Source organism: Opisthocomus hoazin, chromosome 4, assembly GCF_030867145.1.
Source record: "Opisthocomus hoazin isolate bOpiHoa1 chromosome 4, bOpiHoa1.hap1, whole genome shotgun sequence".
Taxonomy (NCBI): domain Eukaryota; kingdom Metazoa; phylum Chordata; class Aves; order Opisthocomiformes; family Opisthocomidae; genus Opisthocomus; species Opisthocomus hoazin.
In genome coordinates this window covers 41943575-41965238 of record NC_134417.1, presented here as the reverse complement: position 1 = coordinate 41965238, position 21664 = coordinate 41943575, and the positions used below count along the sequence as shown (strand labels likewise).

Below are 21664 nucleotides of genomic sequence, written 5' to 3'. Positions count from 1 at the left end.
GTCAGCAAAAGAATAAGTGCCTGGCACACCATGCTTAAAAGCTGAGCTGCTCTGTCTGCTAATAACTACAGCTCTCACAAAGTGCCTCTCTTCTTCAACACGTTTCACAAACACTCTCTCACAAGGCCAGTGTCAATTGGAGACTAATTGAGAAAACACAGCATGTATTTCTAAAACAGTCCTCCCCAGATTCCCTTCAAAACTGCACTAAGAGAGTGCCAAGTTTCCACTGAAATTGGATATAACTGAAGATGTGCAAACCAGCTCCACAGAACAAAAGCCAGAAATAGCTCTCCTTGAGTCATCAACAAAACTGACTCCTTTCCAGGTCTGAATCTTTTTGGATACAAAATCTCCAAAATTGCTTCTAATGCAAAACATGTTTTTTCTTGTTACATAAGATTAACATACATGTTCACAATGGTTTTGCATCATTAAGGGCCTTAGAAAGTTGTTTGGTCTACAGTTATGAAATGGGGCTGACTACCCTCAGGTTGCAACATGAACTTCTCACTTCCCCACTTCAGTAGTTACCATCTATGATATTTTATAGCTTGTCTGCTTGGAAATCAATGTTATATTGCCATAAACATTAATAATGCAAACATGACTGAAGTCATGCTTGTGTTTGTCAGAAGCTAAAAGGTTTCCTTTCCTTTCACAGATTACACTGCTAGGCAACCTCCTACCCTATAAAGACATAGCAGTAAGTTGAAACATTCTGGAATACTTCCATGATTAGAAAGTTCAGAGCAACTGTATGATTTAAGACAAATTATAAATATATACACTCACCCTTCTCAGCAAGTATCTCAGGGGCAACATACGTTGGTGTTCCACACACAGTAAAAATGGGCTTTGTAACCTGCTTTGCAAGGCCAAAATCTGCTAGTTTAAGTGTAGTAGATTTATCTGCATTGTGCTGAACCTATACTCAATGAAAAATACACATATTTAGTCCAGATGCATTTTAAGACCGCAAAAGATAAAGGAAGTAGTTAATAATAAACAGGAAGAAGTTCTAATAATAGTGCCTTCAAGTAAAGCAACATGAAGTGGAAACAGTATTTTGATAAACATTATCCAGAAAGTGTTTTTTTCCCCCATATAGTAAGAGGGTCCATATATTTAATAGGACAAGCAATAATGGAAAAAGAAAAACTTTGCTCTACAAACTCTGGCACATCGTAATTTCCAAGAAATGAAAAGCAGAAAGACAAAAAATTAAAAAAAGATTCAAATAAATGTTATTATTTCTTCTTAGGAAAGTAAACTCTTCTTTTCCCCCGGGAAAGCAAAGAAGAATGCTGTGGGCATCTTTATGTCAAGTGCAATATTCCCAGGTAAGCTACTGTCTTTAGTGTCACTTGAAAAGCACATCACCATCATATCGGTCTAATAAAACAATCCAAAACAAACAAACAAAAGCTTTACTTTCTTTGAAAATTACTCTGCTCCGCTACCTGCTGCCCTGAAAATAAACGAGTCACAGTCATCACATAGTAAGAGTTGGAGAAATAGATCCATGCAGATTGTCCTCCTAGATGGGTCTTTTCAACAGTTCCCATCTCCTACACCCACCTGGAAAGTAATCGAAACTCTTCTTCCCATTCTAATTCTGTATGCATGGGTCTTTAGCATTAATTTGTAATCCAGTTAATGAAACATTTTAAGAAACAAAATATGTCAATGATATAGACAGTGGGATCGAGTGCACCCTCAGCAAATCCACAGATGACACTAAGCTGAGCGGTGCGGTCGACATGCCTGAGGGATGCAATGCCATCCAGAGGGACCCGGACAAGCCTGAGAACTGGGCCTGTGTGAACCTCATGAGGTTCAACCAGGCCAAGTGCTATGTCCTGCACCTGGGTCGGGGCAACTCCCGGTGTCTGTAGGGGCTGGGGGATGAAGGGATTGAAAGCAGCCTTGTAGAGAAGGACCAGGGGATAATGCTGGATTAAAAGCTGGACATGAACCACCAATGAGTGCTCACAGCCCAGAAAGCCAACCGTATCCTGGGTGGCATCAGGTTGAGGGAGGTGATTCTGCCCCTCTGCTCTGCTCCGGTGAGACCTCACCTGGAGTCCTGCATCCAGCTCTGGAGACCTCAGCACAGGAAAGACATGGACCTGTTGGAACGGGTCCAGAGAAGGGCCGCAAAAACAATCAGGGGCTGGAACACCTCTTCTATGAGGAAAGGCTGAGAGAGTTGGGGCTGTTCAGCCTAGAGAAGAGAAGGCTTTGGGAAGACCTTATTGTGGCCTTTCAGTACTTAAAGGGGGCCTATAACAAAGATGGGGAAAATTTTTCAGCAGGGCCTGTTGTGATAGAACAAGGGATAACAGTTTTGAACTACAAGAGGGTAGATTTAGACTGGATAGTAGGAAGAAAGTTTTCACAATGAGAGTGGTGAAACAGTTACTTTGTAGGGCAGCATCTATCCACAGCATTTATATTTTAACAACAGAGGTAACAGTGGTGGAATGCTACAAAAACTCACAACTGAATTGCTCAGTTTTCTATGTGCTATGAAAATATGAGCATGAATATATTTTCCTATTGTATAAATAACACTTTTAAAGTTTTATAAGAAAATTATGTCATGTGGAATTTGAACTAATACCCTGCATGCTACTGTACTAAGACAAAGAATACTGAAAGGTTTATATACATTTTTAGAAGCCAGCTTGGGGGTGGGAAGGGTGGAGAACACACAGGTCTTAAACACAATCCCAAAATCAGCAGGAAATGTCTTGCTTTGTAAAACACACGGCTGTACTTTTTCTCTTATCAGGATGCCAGACTCCTAACCTCTCTTCACAGCACAAGGTGGCAACACTGCACCACCTGTTCTTCCAGGACAAAACCACCACGCTTTCATTCTACTTAACAACCGAACAGGTAGGAACAGTATGTACTTTGGGTATATTTTTACAGCTTTGTGACAATCATTTCATAGACAGCACATAACCTGCCAGCACGCCTGAAAACCTCAGCGCAGAACTCCTTGGCATCTTCACTAACACTGCTCAGAACAACTCGAAGTCAGCTCTAGCAGAGTGAGCATTCCCTTCATCCCCAACTTCATACTCTCCAGTCTACCTTTCTATCACTCAGCATCACCTTGAGCATGCAAATGTGCTTCACTGTAGAAAAAAAAGCTTCTCAGGCTGCTTTTAGTCCTTGCTGAGGCCAGACTACTTACTCATTGCAGAATCACAGAAATGTGCAACCTGCTCAAGAAGAATCTAGCCTGTGACACCTACAGTACATGCTCTGTGAAATGACCAGAACAAAGCAAAAATGGTAACATTAAATTAACATACTAGCCTTACTGTGACACCTAAAAGACAGTTATTACTGTTTCTGCATTCAAGACTACAAAGAATGGTTGCAAAAGTCCTTTTAAAAGTGTTGCCTTGTCTTACCTGCTTATAGAGTCAATTGGGGTAAGGAAGACCAGTATTCAGTAGACTTTCTACACACAGCAAAAATAGGCCATACAACTACTTATGCACTTCAAGCGCAAGGGAAGACAGTATCTGGTAGTCTTGGACCCATCAGAATTGCTCACTACTGTCTCAAATACAGATGCCATAGCAGGGTATTAGAATGCTATCTGAGAATTTCTAGCTATCCCGGTCATACATCCAGAAGATTGTAATACACTAACACAAAGTCAAATTCATCTTCAAATAAGGGATAAATTGATCTTTTCCTTTTCTCCTGTCTGTTGATGACTCCCAGTACTTCATGCTCTTGTTTGTTTTCCTACCTACCTTGTGAAATCCATCAGGGTGTTTAAGATGATTATTTATAGCACTAATATTTCTCTGTATGTACATATCTATGGTAGCCCAGATTCTTCTTGCAGGCATCATGACAGCACGCTAGCCCATAGGATGCTTTGTAATTAGAAAGAAACAGAGCTAAAGTATTGCTTATGCGTTTGAGTTTCAGGCATCCCTTGCTGTTAGCTAGAAGAATCTCTACGAAAAATCTTACAGCAAATGCCCTATGTAGGTTTATCATACTGAAAGCTCTTGACAGGTAACTGGTTAAACAGAATTTTAACCCAAATGCACTGGGAAACCTCTGACAGTGTTTTGTTTATATGTAAATAGTGTCACAAAAGCAAAGTTAAAGGACAGAAAGGCTATACTTGAAGTTCTCATACATATATGAAAACTTGGGGGGAAGCTCAAACACATAAAAAGCTGTAACACATTAATTATTAAGTTGAGCGTTAAACAATTATCACATTAGTATGTAGTATGTTTGGGAAGTGTACAAAGAGATGAGTATACAATCACAAACACAAAAAAAGCTTCCCCCTAAAAGGGGGCAAGAAGGTGATTTGTGTCTTTTACAGCTATAAGCTGGAAAAACACCACTACACTTCGAAATTAATTTCTCACTCACAAGTTAAGAAATGCTAGCACCTATAGAATTAAACAGTCCCTTAGCTAAAAATCTTGTCACAAAATTCTGCTCCTCCAGGTAGCATTAAAAAAGTCACTGGCTTCTTCTGTGGGACCAAACACATCACATTGCTCATCTTTGGTAGCAAAGGTTTTCTTGCTAAACACCTAGCCCTAAATGAGGTGATTCTGTCAGCAGATGGGAAGGAGTCGCAGCAGCTGTCTTGACACCAGCTGCCAAACAGATTTTGTTTTTGTAGCGCAAGTCACCACCCTTCTGCCTCACAGCTATGCTGCAAGGAGTCTGATCACTGTGGGCAGACATAGCAGTGAAAGAGGGAGCGGGAAAACAAAAAGGATGATGGCGGACTGTTACAGAAGTTCGTAACTAGAGGACAGTTCCGTAAGAGGAACAGTAGTGCAGCAAACCAATAATTAAACCAGGTTTCCAGCTCTCTCCTGTGTCAATAATTTTGCAATTCACTAGATATCAAAGTCAGAAAAGCCAGAATCTTGCTCAAATGGCCTGTATTTATAGGGATGCTTATTAGATAGCACGTGAGCTATCCAACACTATCAAAAGCTTATAAAGTCATTTGGCTTGTTGAACAGACTACCTTTGCAAAAAGATGCTTTATGTAAATGATATCTAATACAGGTGTTCACAGCCAATTAGCAGCAAGGTGAAAATGGAACAGGTACAATTTTCTTTCCCATAGTGTTTGGGTAACACTGTTCTCATACAACAAATGGGCGCCAGTCTGTGCTTGAAAAACATTTTCCAACTGTCAGAACAGGCAACATTATTTCAGTGCTACACAACTTTGCCACAGCCCAGCAATCTCTGTTTTGGAGTGATTTGCTATGATTTGCTGAGAACTAATGTGCGAATAACCAGAACAGACCTGTATCTTGCCTCTCTCTGCTTACGTGCATCACTGCAATGATTACATATTATAGAGGGAAAAGAAGCATCTGGTCTCAGGTGTTTCACACGCACTAGCTTATTTTCAGCAAATAGGAAGGAGCAGAGCCTGGTTCATAACAGAAAATCAGCTTCTGGAAAATCAGCCCTGCAGTTCCAAGTGAAATTCTGTTCTAATGGCAAAACAAGGCATGAAGGCAGGGCGTACAAGCCTACTTCTTCCTGCAAACCAGCCGCTTGCACTCACCATCTTTTATTCACACACAGAACACATACCAAGGATTTTCACCAGACTAAGCAGGATGCATAGCAAGACCTAGTATAGATGCTATTGGTTAGTCAAAAGGTTTGGGAGCAAACCCTTCAGGCCCAGCCTTGTTCAACCTCTGCGTGTCCTACAGGCTACACCGCTGCTTTTCTCCAGAAATTCACACCGATTTCTTCCCAAAATTAATTCCCTTCAAGAACTCAATGGCACATAGGACTAAATCGTCTATTATCTTTTTTTCTGGCTATGATCTTCCACCAGCAGATCTGATTTGTTACAGACTGGCAAATATTTGGTATCTATCTATCGGGAAATGTGGAACCCTAGTACAAGAGTGTAACACATGATTAGCCAGGGAGAGTTGCCTACTGTTACAGTTCTACAATGGGTGTCTTGTGAAGTGTCCATACTGCAAACATTTCTATGCATATTCACACTTGTGAGTAACTCTATTGACTTCAGTGCTGGATACACAGAATGTAGCCTCAGAAACGTGATTGAAAAAAGAACTTCTCTGTGGCATGAAGTTAGTATTTCATCTGACTTTAGTGCTGTATTTGACCGAAACACTCACATTTTACTGTCAGATTATTTCAATCAACTGCATCATACTTCTGCTCCTAAGAAAATAAATTGTCACAAGATAGAAATCACTACAGTAGAGGACTAGCACAGCAGTCTGCAGGACATGTGACTGCAGTGGACAAAAAGCCCCCCAAATAAACTAAATTAGAAATTTTTATAAATTTTGGTCTCCAAGGAAGATGCCTTATGATTCAGTGCATGCTTCACGCACAAAAGTTCATCCTTGCATACCTAAAAGTCAGATGCTAAGTAACAGGCCTGATTTCCAGTAAAATGCTTACCACTCCTGAAAGCCAGGTCATTTTTATTTGAATTTCTATCTGCAACCGCTGCTATCTGCAATGCACAGCAGATCTACTTGAAATAAACTGTAATGGTAATTTCACTTCAAAATTGTAACATTTTTACAAGCAGTCCAGCCACAGAGCATTATCTCTGCACAGTATTTGCTTAAAAATAATCAAAGATCCATAACTAAAAGGAAAATAAATTGAATTCCTGCATATATGCAATGTGTTTGCCAATACTTACCAAAAGATTCTCTGGTTTGAGGTCCCTGTGGACAATGTTCTTGCTGTGAATATAAACCAGTGCTTCACAGAGGTCAGTGATCATGACAGCAGCATCATGCTCCGTGAACTTCACACTTTCTATGATTGCATCAAATAAGTCTCCTCCTGGGACATACTCTAGGATTAGGTAGATCTCAGCTTCTGTCTCATACACTTCAATTAAGCTTACTATATTGGGATGAGAGAGACTCCTAATGATCAGAATTTCACTTTCCATCATCTCCTCTTTCCCCTTCAGCTTGGATTTATCAACAATTTTCATGGCATAGATCTGATTGGAGTCACAGTGACGACATTCCTTCACCACTGCAAAGTTCCCATCACCAATAGTTCTGCCAATCTCATAGTATTTTTCCACATCAGTTCTGTTTTTAATGGCATGCCTCCGGCTTGTGTTTTCCAACCCCTGAGCCTTGTTTTCTTCTTTATTCACTCTGCGCTCCGCATTTTTTTCTCGTCGCGTCATGTCACTCTCTCTGCGTGTGATATTCCCCTCTCTTCTGGCACCCTCATCTTTAGCCCTCTGTCCCTCTCTGCCCTCCCTATGCATCTTAGATGGTTTCTCAGCATCCCTCAGAGAGTCCTTCTTTAGCCAGCCACTTTGGTTCATTATGCAGCTACTTCCATTCTCCTCCTTTGCTTCATGAGTTAACTGCAGCCCTTCTACAGCATTCTTCTTGATTTTTACGACTTCCTTCCCATGGTTTTCATGTTTCTCCACATCCCTTTCCTTCTCAACGCTCCTTTTTTGCTTCTCCAGCCCTTCGTTAACATTCCTGTGTAGGGGCTTCCACGTCCTCCTACAGCCATTATCTTTCCAACCAATTTCCTCACCTTCCAGACAAGTTTCTGAAGATTTTTGGCAATTCCTGATTTTTGCATTTCTTTCTACGTGGTACCTCTGACACACACCTGTGCTCAGGTCTCTGCTCTCAAATGAGGCCCCAGCCCACCTTTCCCTTTGTAACTTTTGTCTGGCCTGCCTTTCCTGTTCACACTTCTCACACATCACCACCTCCCCTGAACTCTTTTCTAGTCCCTCCTCAGGAGTTCTCTCATGGTTAAGGTATCTCTCACTTTCCCGGGGTTTTCTAGAAGGTTTCACTCCTTGCTCACCACCCCAGCTCTCTCTGGTCCACTTTTTTTTTGTTTTCATTTTTTCCTCTTGCTTTGGCTTGGCTTCACTTTTTCCTTTATGTCCAGCTACTAATTTGGGAGACATACCATCACTGCAGTTCTTCATAATTTCTGTCTCATCAAAGCCACTGTCCACTTTTGAAGCCTTGTCATAGAGCCTGCTCTTCAGTTTTTGGGACTGCTCCTCATTCTGCTGAATGGCAGCACTGGCAGCATAAGGATTTTCAGGATAAAGTTCTTGTAATACCACCTCCAGATTCTTCAAAGTGAGGGGCTCCCTCCCCATAGCTATAAATGCATCACCTTCCCTGAAGAAGTCAGAAACGTTTCGGATTTCTCTGCCTCTCAGATTGTAAAGCTTTCTCACACGGTCATTCTTCCAGCGTGGAAATCCCAGAGCTTCTGAAATGTCAGCCATCAGCTGTTCAAAGGTCTGAACCGATCTCCTGTTGAGAAGCAGGGTTATCCTTCTGAGTGTGTGTCCACCAGGTTTCACCACTGTAATAATCCTTGGCTTCACAGGACTATGCTCTGAATGGATCGTGTGAAAACCATTACGGGGATTAAAAAATGGGGACCTATGACTGCTTTCACTCAAACATGGTTTTCCATAGTTTCCACGGCCAACAGGAGGACACGTCCCTTGTAGTTTCCTCTCTCTTACTTTTGAGCTTACATTGTGTGATGAGTGGTCAAACAAGCCTCGGCATCCTACAGGAAACAAAGAGCAGGCATATTATTCAATTCGTATCATGAGATCTTGCCAAGTAATAGTTTTCTACACATCAATGTATGTGACCTCAGAGAGTAAGAGTAGGTGCATTCAATGCTTATAAAGGACTTTACCCACCACCAAGGAGTAACTCCACACACGTGCAACTGCAAACATTTTCAAGTTTGTGAGAAAATGTAAACACACTTTGTGACAGATAAATGCTATTAAAAAAATAATATTGGAAACAAATGGATCCTTCTCCTAAATACTCCCGTCTTCCAGAAATCCCCCCCAAAAAATGGGCTTACTTGTGCTAGGACTGCATCCAGGTTGTTTAGCGTTCTCTTATGAATCTACCTACCAAGAACTCACTCCATTCCTTTCTGTACCCAGTTACAGTTTTGGCCTCTATAAACCCTGTGGCAATAAGTTCCACAATTACATTGCATGAAGTAAAAGAAACTAATTACTTCTGGTTTAAAATTGCTGCCATATGGCTATATGTGTGCAATCTTATATTCTTATAATTATCTCCACTTTCCCTGGACCATTCATTTAGTTTCTAGACTTCTATAATAAAGTAAATGAGATTCTTTTTAAACAGCATTACTTCTGCTATAATTTTACAGTGTATTTAATAGTAATGTAATTTAATTTTTCCCTAAAGAATGGACATCTTAGCTTGTCTTGATAATTGGAGTCCCGGTTTTCCAGTATTTTGGTTTGACTTTTTTATTCTAAAAATTATGTAAAATCACAAAAGTCCTGAATATTCTCCAGGGACATTAACACTTTTCCCTCAGACATCTCATCTTAGAACACCAATCAAAGAAAACAGCACCATTCACTACGTGTAATTCTGAAAAGGAAGAGCTGAAAACATAACACATGGTTATAGACAAACATAAGTCACTGTCCATAAACACAATAAGCTAAGAATAAAAATATCTGCTTGAAGTACTCTGATTTCTTGTACTTATTAAGATTAAAACAATTACAACACAATTCTTTTCAGCCTCAAGAAAAACTTTTGGAATGAGATCACAGAGTGCTTCCAATTCCGTGTAATAGTCTTGCAGTTCAGTTAGGAACAAACTTTCAATATGTATGAACAGGAGAAGACAAAAGAAAGCAGCCAGAATGATTACTGAACCATTACAAAGAAATTCCCACACACAAATGGCTTATCTCCCAGAGAATCTCACCCATTTTCATACATTACTATGATTACACAGTGCAGTGGGCAAATTCACAAAGGAAAATCTGCGCATATGAACGTTCGTCTTGGTGCTATGGTTAACACAGATATGCTCAAGAGTTCTGGCAAGCTCAAGCCTACTACATTTTGGTTTTCAACTGCTGAAAAGCCATTTTCAGTATCTCAAGCTATGTATTTTTTTTTATTTGTCCTTTTCATCAAGGCATAATAGAGCGAAAAGGAAATACACCTCCTCACCTGGAACAACAAACAAAAGGGAAAACCACAGCAAATGTTGCAGCATTCACTCGCTCTGCCTCAAAAATAGCGTATTCAAAACGCCAGGGGCTGGGTGCGGAAAGCACACGAGGAGACACTGCTACAGACCTCCAGTCTGCTGCTGGCTTTGTTCGACATACGATGATGGACACTTCTTAGTTGTAATACTCTCACCAGCTAAGTGTCGTTTGCCCCCCAGCACGCCCCTTAACTCTTGGCGGCTTCTTCTTTCTCTGCCAAATGAGACAGATACTTCTCCAAATGAATATTACACAGAAGCCCAGCTGCCAGCACGCTCACTGAGGACGTAAGCATTATATAAGAGCTACGTGTGACTAATGCTTGGTGGTTGTACACGTTATTTCTGTCTTCATTCTGCTTTTTAAGGATGATCGCTTGTTATCAGAAGATGACTACATATGCGCTAGTGATTTTTCAGCAATCAGATATTTATGTTCCACTCAGAATAAAGCCTACTATGATCGGGAAAAAGAAAAAAAAAACAACACAGATGTAATAATTGTTCTCTGAAATCTAAATCAACTCCAGAACATGTTGGTTACCAGGAACTGCTGAAGCTCTGAATTTAATCAACAAATGTTGATTAACAATTGTTCTTGAGTACCCACTGTCATCAAAGCATTACTTTGCTCATGGGAACAGCATGTGGCATTTTCACTGCTTATAATCTTGGTAGAGCATAAAAACAATACTGCACTAATAATGACTTCTCCCACATATTATGTTTCTCCCAGCTATGCTGCTATTATCACACCTTTCTACAAACCATTCATTTTAAGTGCCTGGCTCCAATGTTGATTGTTTCAATTACCCAAACATTAATATTGCTTCCTTTCTTCACTAAATTGGCTAAGCTTTAAACAGAAACCAAGCTTATTTTTTACTTCTACAACTAATGGAATAAGAGCAGTTTTATGTAATTATTAAGAACAATCCAGGAATGTGTTTTTGTGCTTTTTAAACTGGCTTAATTGCTAGCCAAAAAAAGTTTGACACAAGCCACAAGTTAATATATAATCATTTCAGGAATAAGAATAATATTGTGTATTTTTCTAATATGAAAAAGGAAGCTACGCGAATGCTTAAATCAATGCATGAAGCAATCTCCTAATGTTTTCTGAGAAAAGGGAAAAGTGTCAAATTTTGTAAAAGTGGTGGTTACAATGACTATGTATTACATAAAATAAAAAATTCATCTCAATTGCCTGCTACAACTAATTCAGTCATAATTTCTGTTATTTTCCAGTTATGCTATATTTATTTTAATTGATACACATGAAGCAAGCCTCAATCTGTCAGAAAAGTGCACACACTTAAAGCAGTAACAAGTATTTCTAGAAAGCCTTCAAAGGTCACACATACACACAAATCCTACAGCTACAGTTCATATTGCTTCAAAATCTTGTTTCCGTATTTATACACAAGTGGGAGAGGGAGGAAGAGGGAGGTGGGATCAGAAACATACTTCTATGAGTGTGAGCACTGGCAAATTGTACATCAGAAAACAAAATGTGTTTTTTCTTTTACTTACTGAGATCTAACAGTTATCAAATATACATATTTCTCATAAATGCTAATATCGATGGATGCATGCATCTATTTTTATCCATATACTCATCTATCTATATATGCTTTTGTATCACCAAGTATCAATATATAGGATGATGCAAAAGATTAAGAAGGCACAAAACTGTTGGGGAGCGGCATGGCTGAGGAGGCTGCTGAGGAAGGGCAGGGGTGAGGCAGCACAGCTGCTCAAGTGCACCATGCGTGCCACCTAAGCTGCACACGTGGGCACAGAGAAAAGAAAACTGGGACTCACAAAGCGATACAGAGCTCCAGATGATGAAGACATGGTGGTCTGGTAGGGCAAACCATCACACCAAATCCCTAGAGAAGCACGAAGGATTAGACAAACAGGGATTTGGGCGCTCAAACAGGTAGCAGGAAAAAGAAGTTAAGCACCTACTGACCAGAGCACATGCGCTCCCTGAAGAGAAAATGATTGCTGCAGGGACAGCTTCTGTGGTTCATTTTTAAAAGCCAATTCACAAACCATTTTTGATAGTCACAGTCAATCCTCCTGGGAGGAGGGGAAGGCATAGGGGGAAACCACAAAAATTCCTCTAGAAGACCTTTCCTTGTAGAGTTTTGGCTCATTCTCAGGACCTGGAGTAAAATAAATTGAATTCAGAAGACTTAAGCTCTGAATAAGGTGTGCATACAGAGCTTCAACCAATCTATATTTCAAGGAATTGCCTGGCTACACCCCTACAACAGCAGAGTAACGGGGTTTGCCAGAGGTCACCTATTCTTGAAATTAAAAATGTATTGCTGCCATTTGTCCTTCAAAACTTATCCCTTCCCTTAACCAGCCTATAAAAGTTTTTGTTCATTAATTAAAATATTTCCACTCATCTTGCATTCCTTCTTGGTTCTCCTGCTTGAGATCACAGTTTCAGTAATTAACTGAATGGCTTACCCAGCAGCTAGTTCTGCTATCAAGTCACAGGTTGCAGTGGAATTCATTTTTTACAAGGAGTATTACAACACAATTTACAATAGCAGGCAACACTGAAATGGGATCTAGTCATGGCATTGTTTTCTGTGAATAAGATGGTGCTATTTAAGCTCTGCAATTTCTTTAGAGGGCCTTGGATCAAAAAGCAAATGTGAAAACTCCCCAAAACATTAGCAGCATTCTTCACGCAATTAAAGCTGCACGTGACCGAAACTGCATATCTGGGAGTCGTTTTGATATATTTGTCTCAGTAAAGCATAAAAAAAATACTGCATCAAATGGGAAGGGCAAGTATGGCACTACAAATGTGTTTTTTCCTTAAACCCCAGCAATTTCTGGGGCATGTAAAATAAAGACCATAGGGGAAAAAATTAATCTTAATTGGAACCCAGAATATTTAATTCCTGTCAAAGTATCAACAAATATCTTAAAATACTTGAGGGTGAGGAATCTCTCTGGCCTTTAACTCTGAGCAGCCAAGTATGTAGTTCACACAAGTTACCAGTGTGCATCACCGGTCAGCTCCAGGATGCAATCGGAGTCCTCTAGAAGTGTGCCACCTTGATCTCCTCTTCTTGTTGTAAATTATTAAATTTTGCAACTTTCAGGGCTAGTGTACACTGTTAGTGCCCAAGACTGAAGTCGTAGCATGACAAGTCTCAATGTACTAAATTACTTACACGGAAACAAAATATGATCACAGGCATCCTTTTACAGCAAGTAAATTTTACATGGGCATTATTTACAGCCCCACTGTCGGAAACACTCCTAGTGAATTTTTCTTTAAAGAGCTATAGCTGTAGCACCCTCTTTTTTCTTCCTTCTTGCTCATCCTTGCCTCCCTGCCATCCTTTACAGCTTTTCAGGGTAGAGATTTTGTTTGAGTCAGGACTGGTGATTATTTCAGCAACAACAAAAGTCAGTCACACTGTGCCAGTTCTGTCCAAACAAAATCCTGAGCAGAAAAAGAAAGTCAAATTTCACAAGGACTGGATCGAGACAGTGTCAAATGTAGCAGGACAGTCCCTGCCAATTCCAGCCTGAGCAAGCTCCAAAGGCTCACACAGCTCAGAGGTATGGTGGGCCTTAAGGACCCCAGCATGCTTCAAGCCAAGCTTCAGGAATATCCTTTCCCCTGTAGCTACTTTAGTAAGTGATAGAGGAGGGTCAGGCACCAGAACTGAGAAGACAATTTGTGTCTCCGTCCTCTTGGCAATCCCACGGTGCTCCTCTGTGTAGAAGCTGTTTAATTCAGACAGAGCAGATCATGAAGGAAAGAAACATCTGAAAATTGGCCTTTCGGAGCTATGATGCAAGCCATTTTGGTGGGAAGTCAGCGTCTGGCCGCTTTCAAAAACCCCATCAGCTATCAGGTTGAGACAGTAATGTTGATAAGAAAAAGTGGAAGTTGAATAGTTGAATCAAAATTTTGAGATTGAGTAAAGGTGGTTGGGCTTCAAACACCGAGACTGAGTCAGTAAGGGAAACCAAGGAGACTGGAAATGGCTTGTCAGAAGCAACACTGGAAGAAAAAGTGGAGCACAGGGATTTTGCTACCAAAGGAAACTAAGACTACAGACAAACATGTACAGAGATAGACAAGTCAAAGGCTAGTGAAAGAATAGAGGAAGAATAGTTCCTCTGCATAAGGCAGTGCAGCCTGGAAGAACGGGATTTTCTCTCAGTCAGTTCCATAGAGTTTCAAAGCAAACGACTTATTTAGATTTCTCAGAGACGATTGCATGCTGGTGGCCAAAACAACATCCTGAGACCTGAACCACAAACCTGCTCAGTGCTAAGAACTGCAAGAGAATCTGCTGGAAGACGTACTTTAGGCACAAGGTAATATGACACAACACATAGATAATGCTATATCATCCCAAAATTCAGGACCTGGGCATCTCACATTGCATTCTTCCCCACATTCAAGTACTTTTGACCTTATTTTTTGCCCGTTAACTCCCACTGAATGCAGTTCACGGCCTCTCTTTACAGGTATCACTGAGATGCTATTCCATGTTTGTTGCTGTAGCAATAACCACAACAGAAAAGCCCACAAGTTAATAAGCCTGTATTAACAGCAGGGTTCAAAAAGAGTGCAGTAGAAATGCATGAACAGCCAGGGTAAACAGTAAGTAGATGCTCATTAGGTAAGCTTTGTCCATCATATGCACTGATGGAGCCAGAGACCCTGGGGCAAAAAAAGCAGCATCTCATAGCGTAATTAATGTTTATCTCTTAATGCACAGAGCAGGAGTTGGGGGGACAGTACTGATAATCAATAGTCATAAAGGCTTGACTTTGTAATCTGAATAATGTTAGATTATAAGTACCTGGCCTTATAGAAATACATTTTTTAATACCTTGAACAAATACATTGAAAAAATCATATGTGTTCAGAATACATTTGATGGTAAGGCAGTTATAAAATATACTATGCAATAAGATATTACTGTAAATCATACGGTATTATAACCATGGTTTGCTAAACAAAATAAAGTAAGTACAAATGAAGTATTTTTAGAAGACTAAAATGTATTTTATCCAATTACACAAAAAAAACCCTCATCGCGGTATTTGCATGAATTCTTATCTACATTACCTACTGGTGTAGAAGGAAAACAAAACCATGTTCAATATTACAAATACCATTTATCAGCTGGAATATTTCAAGAACGGATTTAATACTGTCACAATGAAAAAAAAAAAGGGGGGGGGAATCAGTTTAACTTCTGTAACATCATTTCTGCCACCCTGACAGGCATCTCCAGTCATACGCATGCCAGCACATCCATGTCCAGTTTGCACTAGTGTAATGGAGATACATTACTGACCCACTCTAACCCAATCTGTAAAAAACTAAATTCACCCAGTAGCTCAGGCAGTACTCTAAGCTCACCGAAGAAAAACTAATTTGGGTTCATCTACAAAAAGGAAAAAAATCCAGAATAATATCTTTATCTCATAAATACACAGTTTTAGTCCTAAAAGATCCTATAAAATTAGTATGATAGGATTCCAAGTTCATTATCTTTCACACTTTCACATCAAGCATGCTTAAATTCACATGCAATATTATTTTTCCTTTAACTGTCGGCCCTGCAAACTCAGTTGCGTGTCAAATTGGGTTCCTTCTGTCCCACACGTCACCAACAGAACTAAAGTTTCTCCCGGCCAAATATGTCTGGTCTCATTAAGTGAGTGCCAAAGTGTCAGCTGTGGGCAAAAAATACATCCTTAGTGCCTACTCCTAGAGTACAAGAGTACAGGAGGTGCACATATTTGTACCCACTCCCTGCCCTCATAAGGGCAGGCAAGAAAACTTCTAAACTTTGCATCATACACCGTATCTTCAATACATGTGCTTTTTATTTTAAGAATAAACATCTATTATGTCATGCAAACTGGAAACTAGAGACGTCCAAATCTTTCAGCCCCATAAACGCCCATTCTCATTCCTCCCCAGTCTTTCACTCTCGAAAAAAAGGAGGGACTCTACTCCCTTCTCCCTGCGCATTCCTCTCACTCACTTTTTTCACTTCCAGTTAAGTACCTCAGCCTTTTCCTCTTCCTTTGTCACTGTGTTTCTCCTCACATCCAATAAGGGATGGAGATTCTCCTTAACCCTCCTTTTGTTGCTAATGTATTTTATATAAACTTTTTTTATTGTCTTTTAAGACAGTAGCCAGATAAAGTTCCATTTTGTAGCGAAGGAGCTCCTAGGACTGGAAGGACCGTCTGGAGGGACTGCCTGGGTGGAAAACCTTGCAGCTGGCTGGACTTCAGCTGAGGGAGGGAGTCTGAGGGATGCCCACACTCGATCCCTCGCTACGGCTAGATGAGCTCTGGATTTTTCCACTCTGAGCACGGCTGATGCCTCTGTGTCACCCCCAGCCCCAGTGTGGGTGCCATCCCACAGCCAAATGCATGTAGGAGGCTCAGCATGTAGCAACATGTGACTGTGTTTACTGTGTGAAAACCACGAGGGATAAATGACATTTAGCAGCCACCTTTCCTTCTTTCTCTTCAAAGAGGATAAACTCGGGGTTTTCCTCGCCTCTTCCACCCCCCACGCCTTTTCCTTCGCTAAATGATAGGAGCCCCTTTGCAGCCTACCCTGCCCCACTCCTGTCCAGCTCCCCCCAGCATGGAGCACCAGGATCCAGACTGCTGCAGGGCAGCCTGGTTTGCCCTCTCAGTGTTACGTTCTCTTTTCCAACCTGGCAACAGTGGTTGGGCAAAAGCTACCTTCCCAGGCACTCACCTCCTTCCGCTGCAGGCCCACAGCCACCCCATTCTACAGTTTAAGATTTTCTAAATCAAGCCATTTGTAATTAAAAAAATAAAATATTTACAGCAAACACAGATGGCTATTGCCATGTGTTAGTGTTAAACTGAGCTGAATCACTCCCAGAGCAGCAGATGAAGGTAAAGATATGTAGTCTGGTAATGAGTCACGAGTACCATCATTTTTACTTTTTAAAAATTTTTTTTAGAGCAAAACCCCACTTCCATTATCTTCTTTCTGACATTTTAAGGGTGGCAAATTAAAAAGCGCACATAAAGAAAGCCCTTCAAAGAAGTATACAGATGCATAATCTGTAAAGACTGAGTGAAATGTAAGACTGCACGTGAAATGAATCAGTGCCTTTGGAGGTGTGAGGCTCAGTTTAATTTTTTACCCTGCATAAACCCAAAAAAGATTATTATGAAACTGCTCATTTATTTCATTTCTTCCAAAGATGACAGGCTGTGTATTTTATTGGGAACAGCCATGGCTGCTTTCTGCAGTTTGACAGCTTCGGGGTCTGCCCTGGTAACCAGGGAAGTGAGCTCTGCAGTCCAGGACCTTCCATCAAGAATCTTTCAGGAGAGGGACAGAACTGACAGAGGTAAACAAAAACATCTTACACAACTGCAATATTTGCCAGGATCCATCTGGCAAAGCCCACCATGTGTTTCTCATGGCTCAGTGTACAGCGAGTTTCACTTTCATGTTGATGCTCTTGACTCCTGAACTACCATATATTTCAAATTAATTATTCATGTTTCATCACAAAGTAAGCTTTCACTGCTTTTTAATCCTGTTAGCCAACATTGCCTCAGTCAAAGGAGCAGGATTCTGTTTCTTCTTGTGAGAGATTTTATTTGCATTGCTTCCTAAATCTCAACTTGATGACTAATCCGTTGCAACTGAGCAAACCCAGTAAAAATAAGAGGGCTTGCAGACCTGTCACTAAGGGTTTAATTAGGCTTCCAGATCCTTTATTACCAATAACCTTGTTGCATAACTAAAGGAAAGACCCAGCCATAGTCTGATTCTCCATCTGGTTTGCAAAAGGGGCAATTACAAAAAAGTTTTCTTTGGAAATTTAGCACATTTGAGAAAGGTTAACTCTCATATAAATGTAGAATTCCCAACCTCATTATTACAGAGCCACTTTTTTCAGAAGAGACTCATATATTAAAGTCAACATTGCAAAATAAATTGTTTTGCAGAACTTATAAAAGAAAATAGGTTTCTCAGGGAAAACTTTAAGCCAGTACTAATTAGACTTAAAAGCATGATGACAAGCAGAAAGATCAGGATTTCCACACCACCAGACATTTCTCAGCATTTCCATTAACTACATTATTTGGGGTGACAAGAAAACTAAAAAATTGGCATATATTTGCTGGCTAGCAATACTGATTGAGTGGGAGATGGTGTTTTCAGAATGATTATTGAGAGCTTCTCCTAAGAATACATGACATAAATAATTGTTTTGCATTCTTAATAATAATTAGATTGAGTAAACTAAACTAACAACAAATGGAAGATGGTAAACACGCCTGACTTTCCTTTGCAGTGACAGCAAACTACTGCTAGGTAATACAAACAATTTGCACTACCAAAATTCAAAATTTACTTTAGAACAAATTGAGGCAGTAGCTCCCCCTCCATTTTTTCATTGCTTCCAGTATCCGATGAACACTCCAAAGGGACAGACCCCATACCCTCAAAATGAGAAAAACCTGGAAAACAGTATACTGTTATGAAGAGAAGTGTCATTCACCTCTTTCAACTACTACATTTTCAGCTCTGATCCCAGTTGCACTGAAGCTAATTAAAAGATTCACATTACCTTCAGCAAGATCTGGATCAGATCTAACTGAGACTGCTAAAGTCACCATAATGTTCTGATGCTAAATAGATTCCCTTGCAAATATAAATAACACTGATTTCACATGTTGTTAAATGTTTAGGAACCATCAAGTCAAAGGAAAAGAGGAAAAGCAGTGACAGAAACCAATTCAATTTGCCCTAGAGCTGCCGGAAAAGAAGGAAGGACCCCTAGCTTCCCCGATTTCTGCAAAACTATAGATGTTTCTGCAGAAAACAAACTAAGCTAAGTAATCTTAGAAATGGGGAAATGAATCCCACGCAACTTCCCTTAGTCACCACATGCTGAAAGTCCCGCAGATGCCAAAATTGTGAAGCTCTGCAGAGCATGACTAGAAAAAGCAGCAGTGCAGACAGATACAAAGCGACACTACCAGATACATTCAAAACTCAGGTTAGCATGCCCAAGCTAATTAACTTGAGTATAAAAAAACAATAAAGGCAAGGTAACTTTAGCACAGCTCAAATCCAAAGACTTGAACAGCTGCCAATATCTTGAGTTAAAACCAAGTTATCTCACCTTCACTGACAGTTTAAGTCCAATTAACCAATTCAGGTTAATGAACCACAGATGGAGATTTACCAGAAGCTAGCTCTCAGGTGATGTGTCCTAACATCCTACAAACATTTTCACAGAAAGAGTCATGCCATTTCAGGAGATCCACACCCATTACACTACAAGAAAGAGACTCTAACTCTTGCAGGATCGGTTTTATCCAGAAAGCTGCAGGATGGCTTCCCGAAACATAAAATGCAGCCAGCCACCTCTTCAGAAGAGCATGACAGAGTCGCTACAATACCTGCACTTCTACTACATAAAGCAGCTGCAATATGTTTTGTAAGCTTGGTTTCACTTGCTGACTGTTTTGGGACTCGGTGCAGCTTCTCAACATTGCAAAGAGTCAAAACTGCATATAGACCATACAAAAAAACACAAGAAGTGTCAGGAGGGAAAAGGAGGGGTAAAGAAAAAGGAGACAAGGCGGTAGGAAAACAAACTTGCATGCAAACATGCATATAAGTGTATTTTCATTTCCATGTAAAGCTAGACGCAAAAGCACACACGATGAACTATGACATTTGGTGATACGCTCTTAGATTATCCCCTCACACAACGCAGGAAGCAGCCCAAAGGCTCAGAGGAAGAAGCCAGAATTTTGTTACACTATTGCGAGGGGTTGGGGTTTTTTTTTTTTCAAAAAAGGAAACCTCTCAGTACACAGCACAGCAGAAGTTTCAGTTTATGGGGTTGTTTCCCAACAGAGTGTCTCACAACCTGAAAACTGTTCCATTAACTCCAACCAGCGGCCCGTCCGGCCCCGCTGACGTTGCGCACTCAGCGTCCCCTGAGGAAGGCGGAAAATCACGCTGCACAGTGAAAAGTTATGGAACAGATTTCCTATGAACACCTGCTACGTTATTAAACAGGAGAAACGTAACCGCTACAACTGCGGAAGCCAGGGGACGGGAGGGCACGGCCAGCGCTCTCCCCCGAGCTTTGGCTGCCCGGCGCCACAGCATCCCCGTCGGGCCCAGCGGCCCTCCCCGACCTCTGAGCCCGCAACCCGCTGCAGTCGTTTCCCAGCCGAGGGAAAATTCACCACCCTGAAGCCTGTTTTAACACGTACTTTTTCGCGGGGCACCGGCGCTCTCCGAGCAGCCCGGGCAGCGTTCATGCCAAGCGAACCATCGACTATCAGGGGCGCAAGTTACTTCGAGCCTCCAACATTTCTGGCAGCGCAGCTGACACCGTGCGCGCCATCCAGCGCAGCGACCGCCGCTCTCACGGTCCGGACCCCAGAGCCCGCTCTCGCGCCTTCGGGAACCCCTCTTTTAAAATCCTTCCTTCCTTCCTTCCCTCGCGAACCCCTCGCCTCAGGCCCACCGCTCCTTTCACTCCAGCCCCCAGGGTCAAGCCCAGAAGCCACCGAAAGCCGCCCCCCCTCCCCGGCTCACCGCAACCCCACAGACACGCAGGGACCCGGGGAGGAAGCTTCGCCGCCGGCGGGGCCGCCTCACGCCTGCCGGTGCCGGGGCGCGGCGCCCCCAACTCACCCCCCCCTTCTCCCGAAGCGAGCCCCCCGCCTGGCGACCTGCCGGCCAGCGGGGCCGGCGACGGGGCTGCCCCCCGGGAAGAGAACACTCACCCGCGCAGTGGCCGTAGGGGCAGCAGGAGCCCGCCGCGGGGTGGAGCGGGGTCGGCGCGGCCGCCGGCATGGCGCGGAGGCTCGGCTCGGCTCGCCTCGGGCTGCCCACACCGCGGTCCCTCCGAGCCGCCTCCCGCCTGCCGGGGCAGCGAGAGGGAGGGGACCCGGCGGGGAAGGCGGCGCCGCGTCACGGCCGCACCGGCGGTCACACCTCCACACCCTCCCCGGCGCGGGCGGCCCTCCCGGGGCAGCCCCGCCGCCCGGCGCCTCCCCGCCGCCATCGCCTCAGGCGGCCGCCCGGGGCGGGGCACGCTGCCCGACCGCTTCCCGCCTTTCACCGGGCCCCACGCCGGGCAGCTGCTAGCAGAGGCGTCGTGCTCGGCCCTCTCCGCCGATAAGTCCCCGGTTCCCCCCTCAGCTGGGCGCCCACCGGCTGCCCCGGGTCCCCGCGGCTGCTCCCCGGGGTGGCGGGACGCCAGGAGCCGCGGCAGGCCCGCTCTCAAGGGCCGACGCTGTTGTTGCAGCCCCTTACCTGCCAAAGTAGCCTCGGCGGGTTGTTTGGTTTGCCTTGGGTTAAAAAAAGGCAAGTGTGAAGCATTGTAAATAAGGCTGGCTACGCATCTGGCACGCATAGTCGTGCAGGCACGTTTCAAAAATATGCGAGAGTCAAGCCACAAAGCTCATTTCAGGACTGTATAAAAAGAAATCA

At 42.4% G+C, this 21664-nt stretch overlaps 1 protein-coding gene across 3 annotated transcripts in view; it reads right to left on the bottom strand.

The window, feature by feature from the left end:
* The window catches only part of DCLK3 (doublecortin like kinase 3), a 28485-nt gene extending 7390 nt beyond the window's left edge, over positions 1-21095 (bottom strand). For all 3 annotated transcript variants that reach the window (XM_075418702.1, XM_075418703.1, XM_075418704.1), the window contains exons 1-3: positions 20956-21095; positions 6734-8622; positions 796-928 (exon numbers count right to left, since the gene is read on the bottom strand). In XM_075418702.1, coding sequence (XP_075274817.1) covers positions 796-928; positions 6734-8622; positions 20956-21025 — 2092 coding nt within the window. In that variant the 5' untranslated portion in view covers positions 21026-21095. The remainder of the gene's footprint in view (positions 1-795; positions 929-6733; positions 8623-20955) is intronic.
* Positions 21096-21664: the final 569 nt, after the last annotated feature.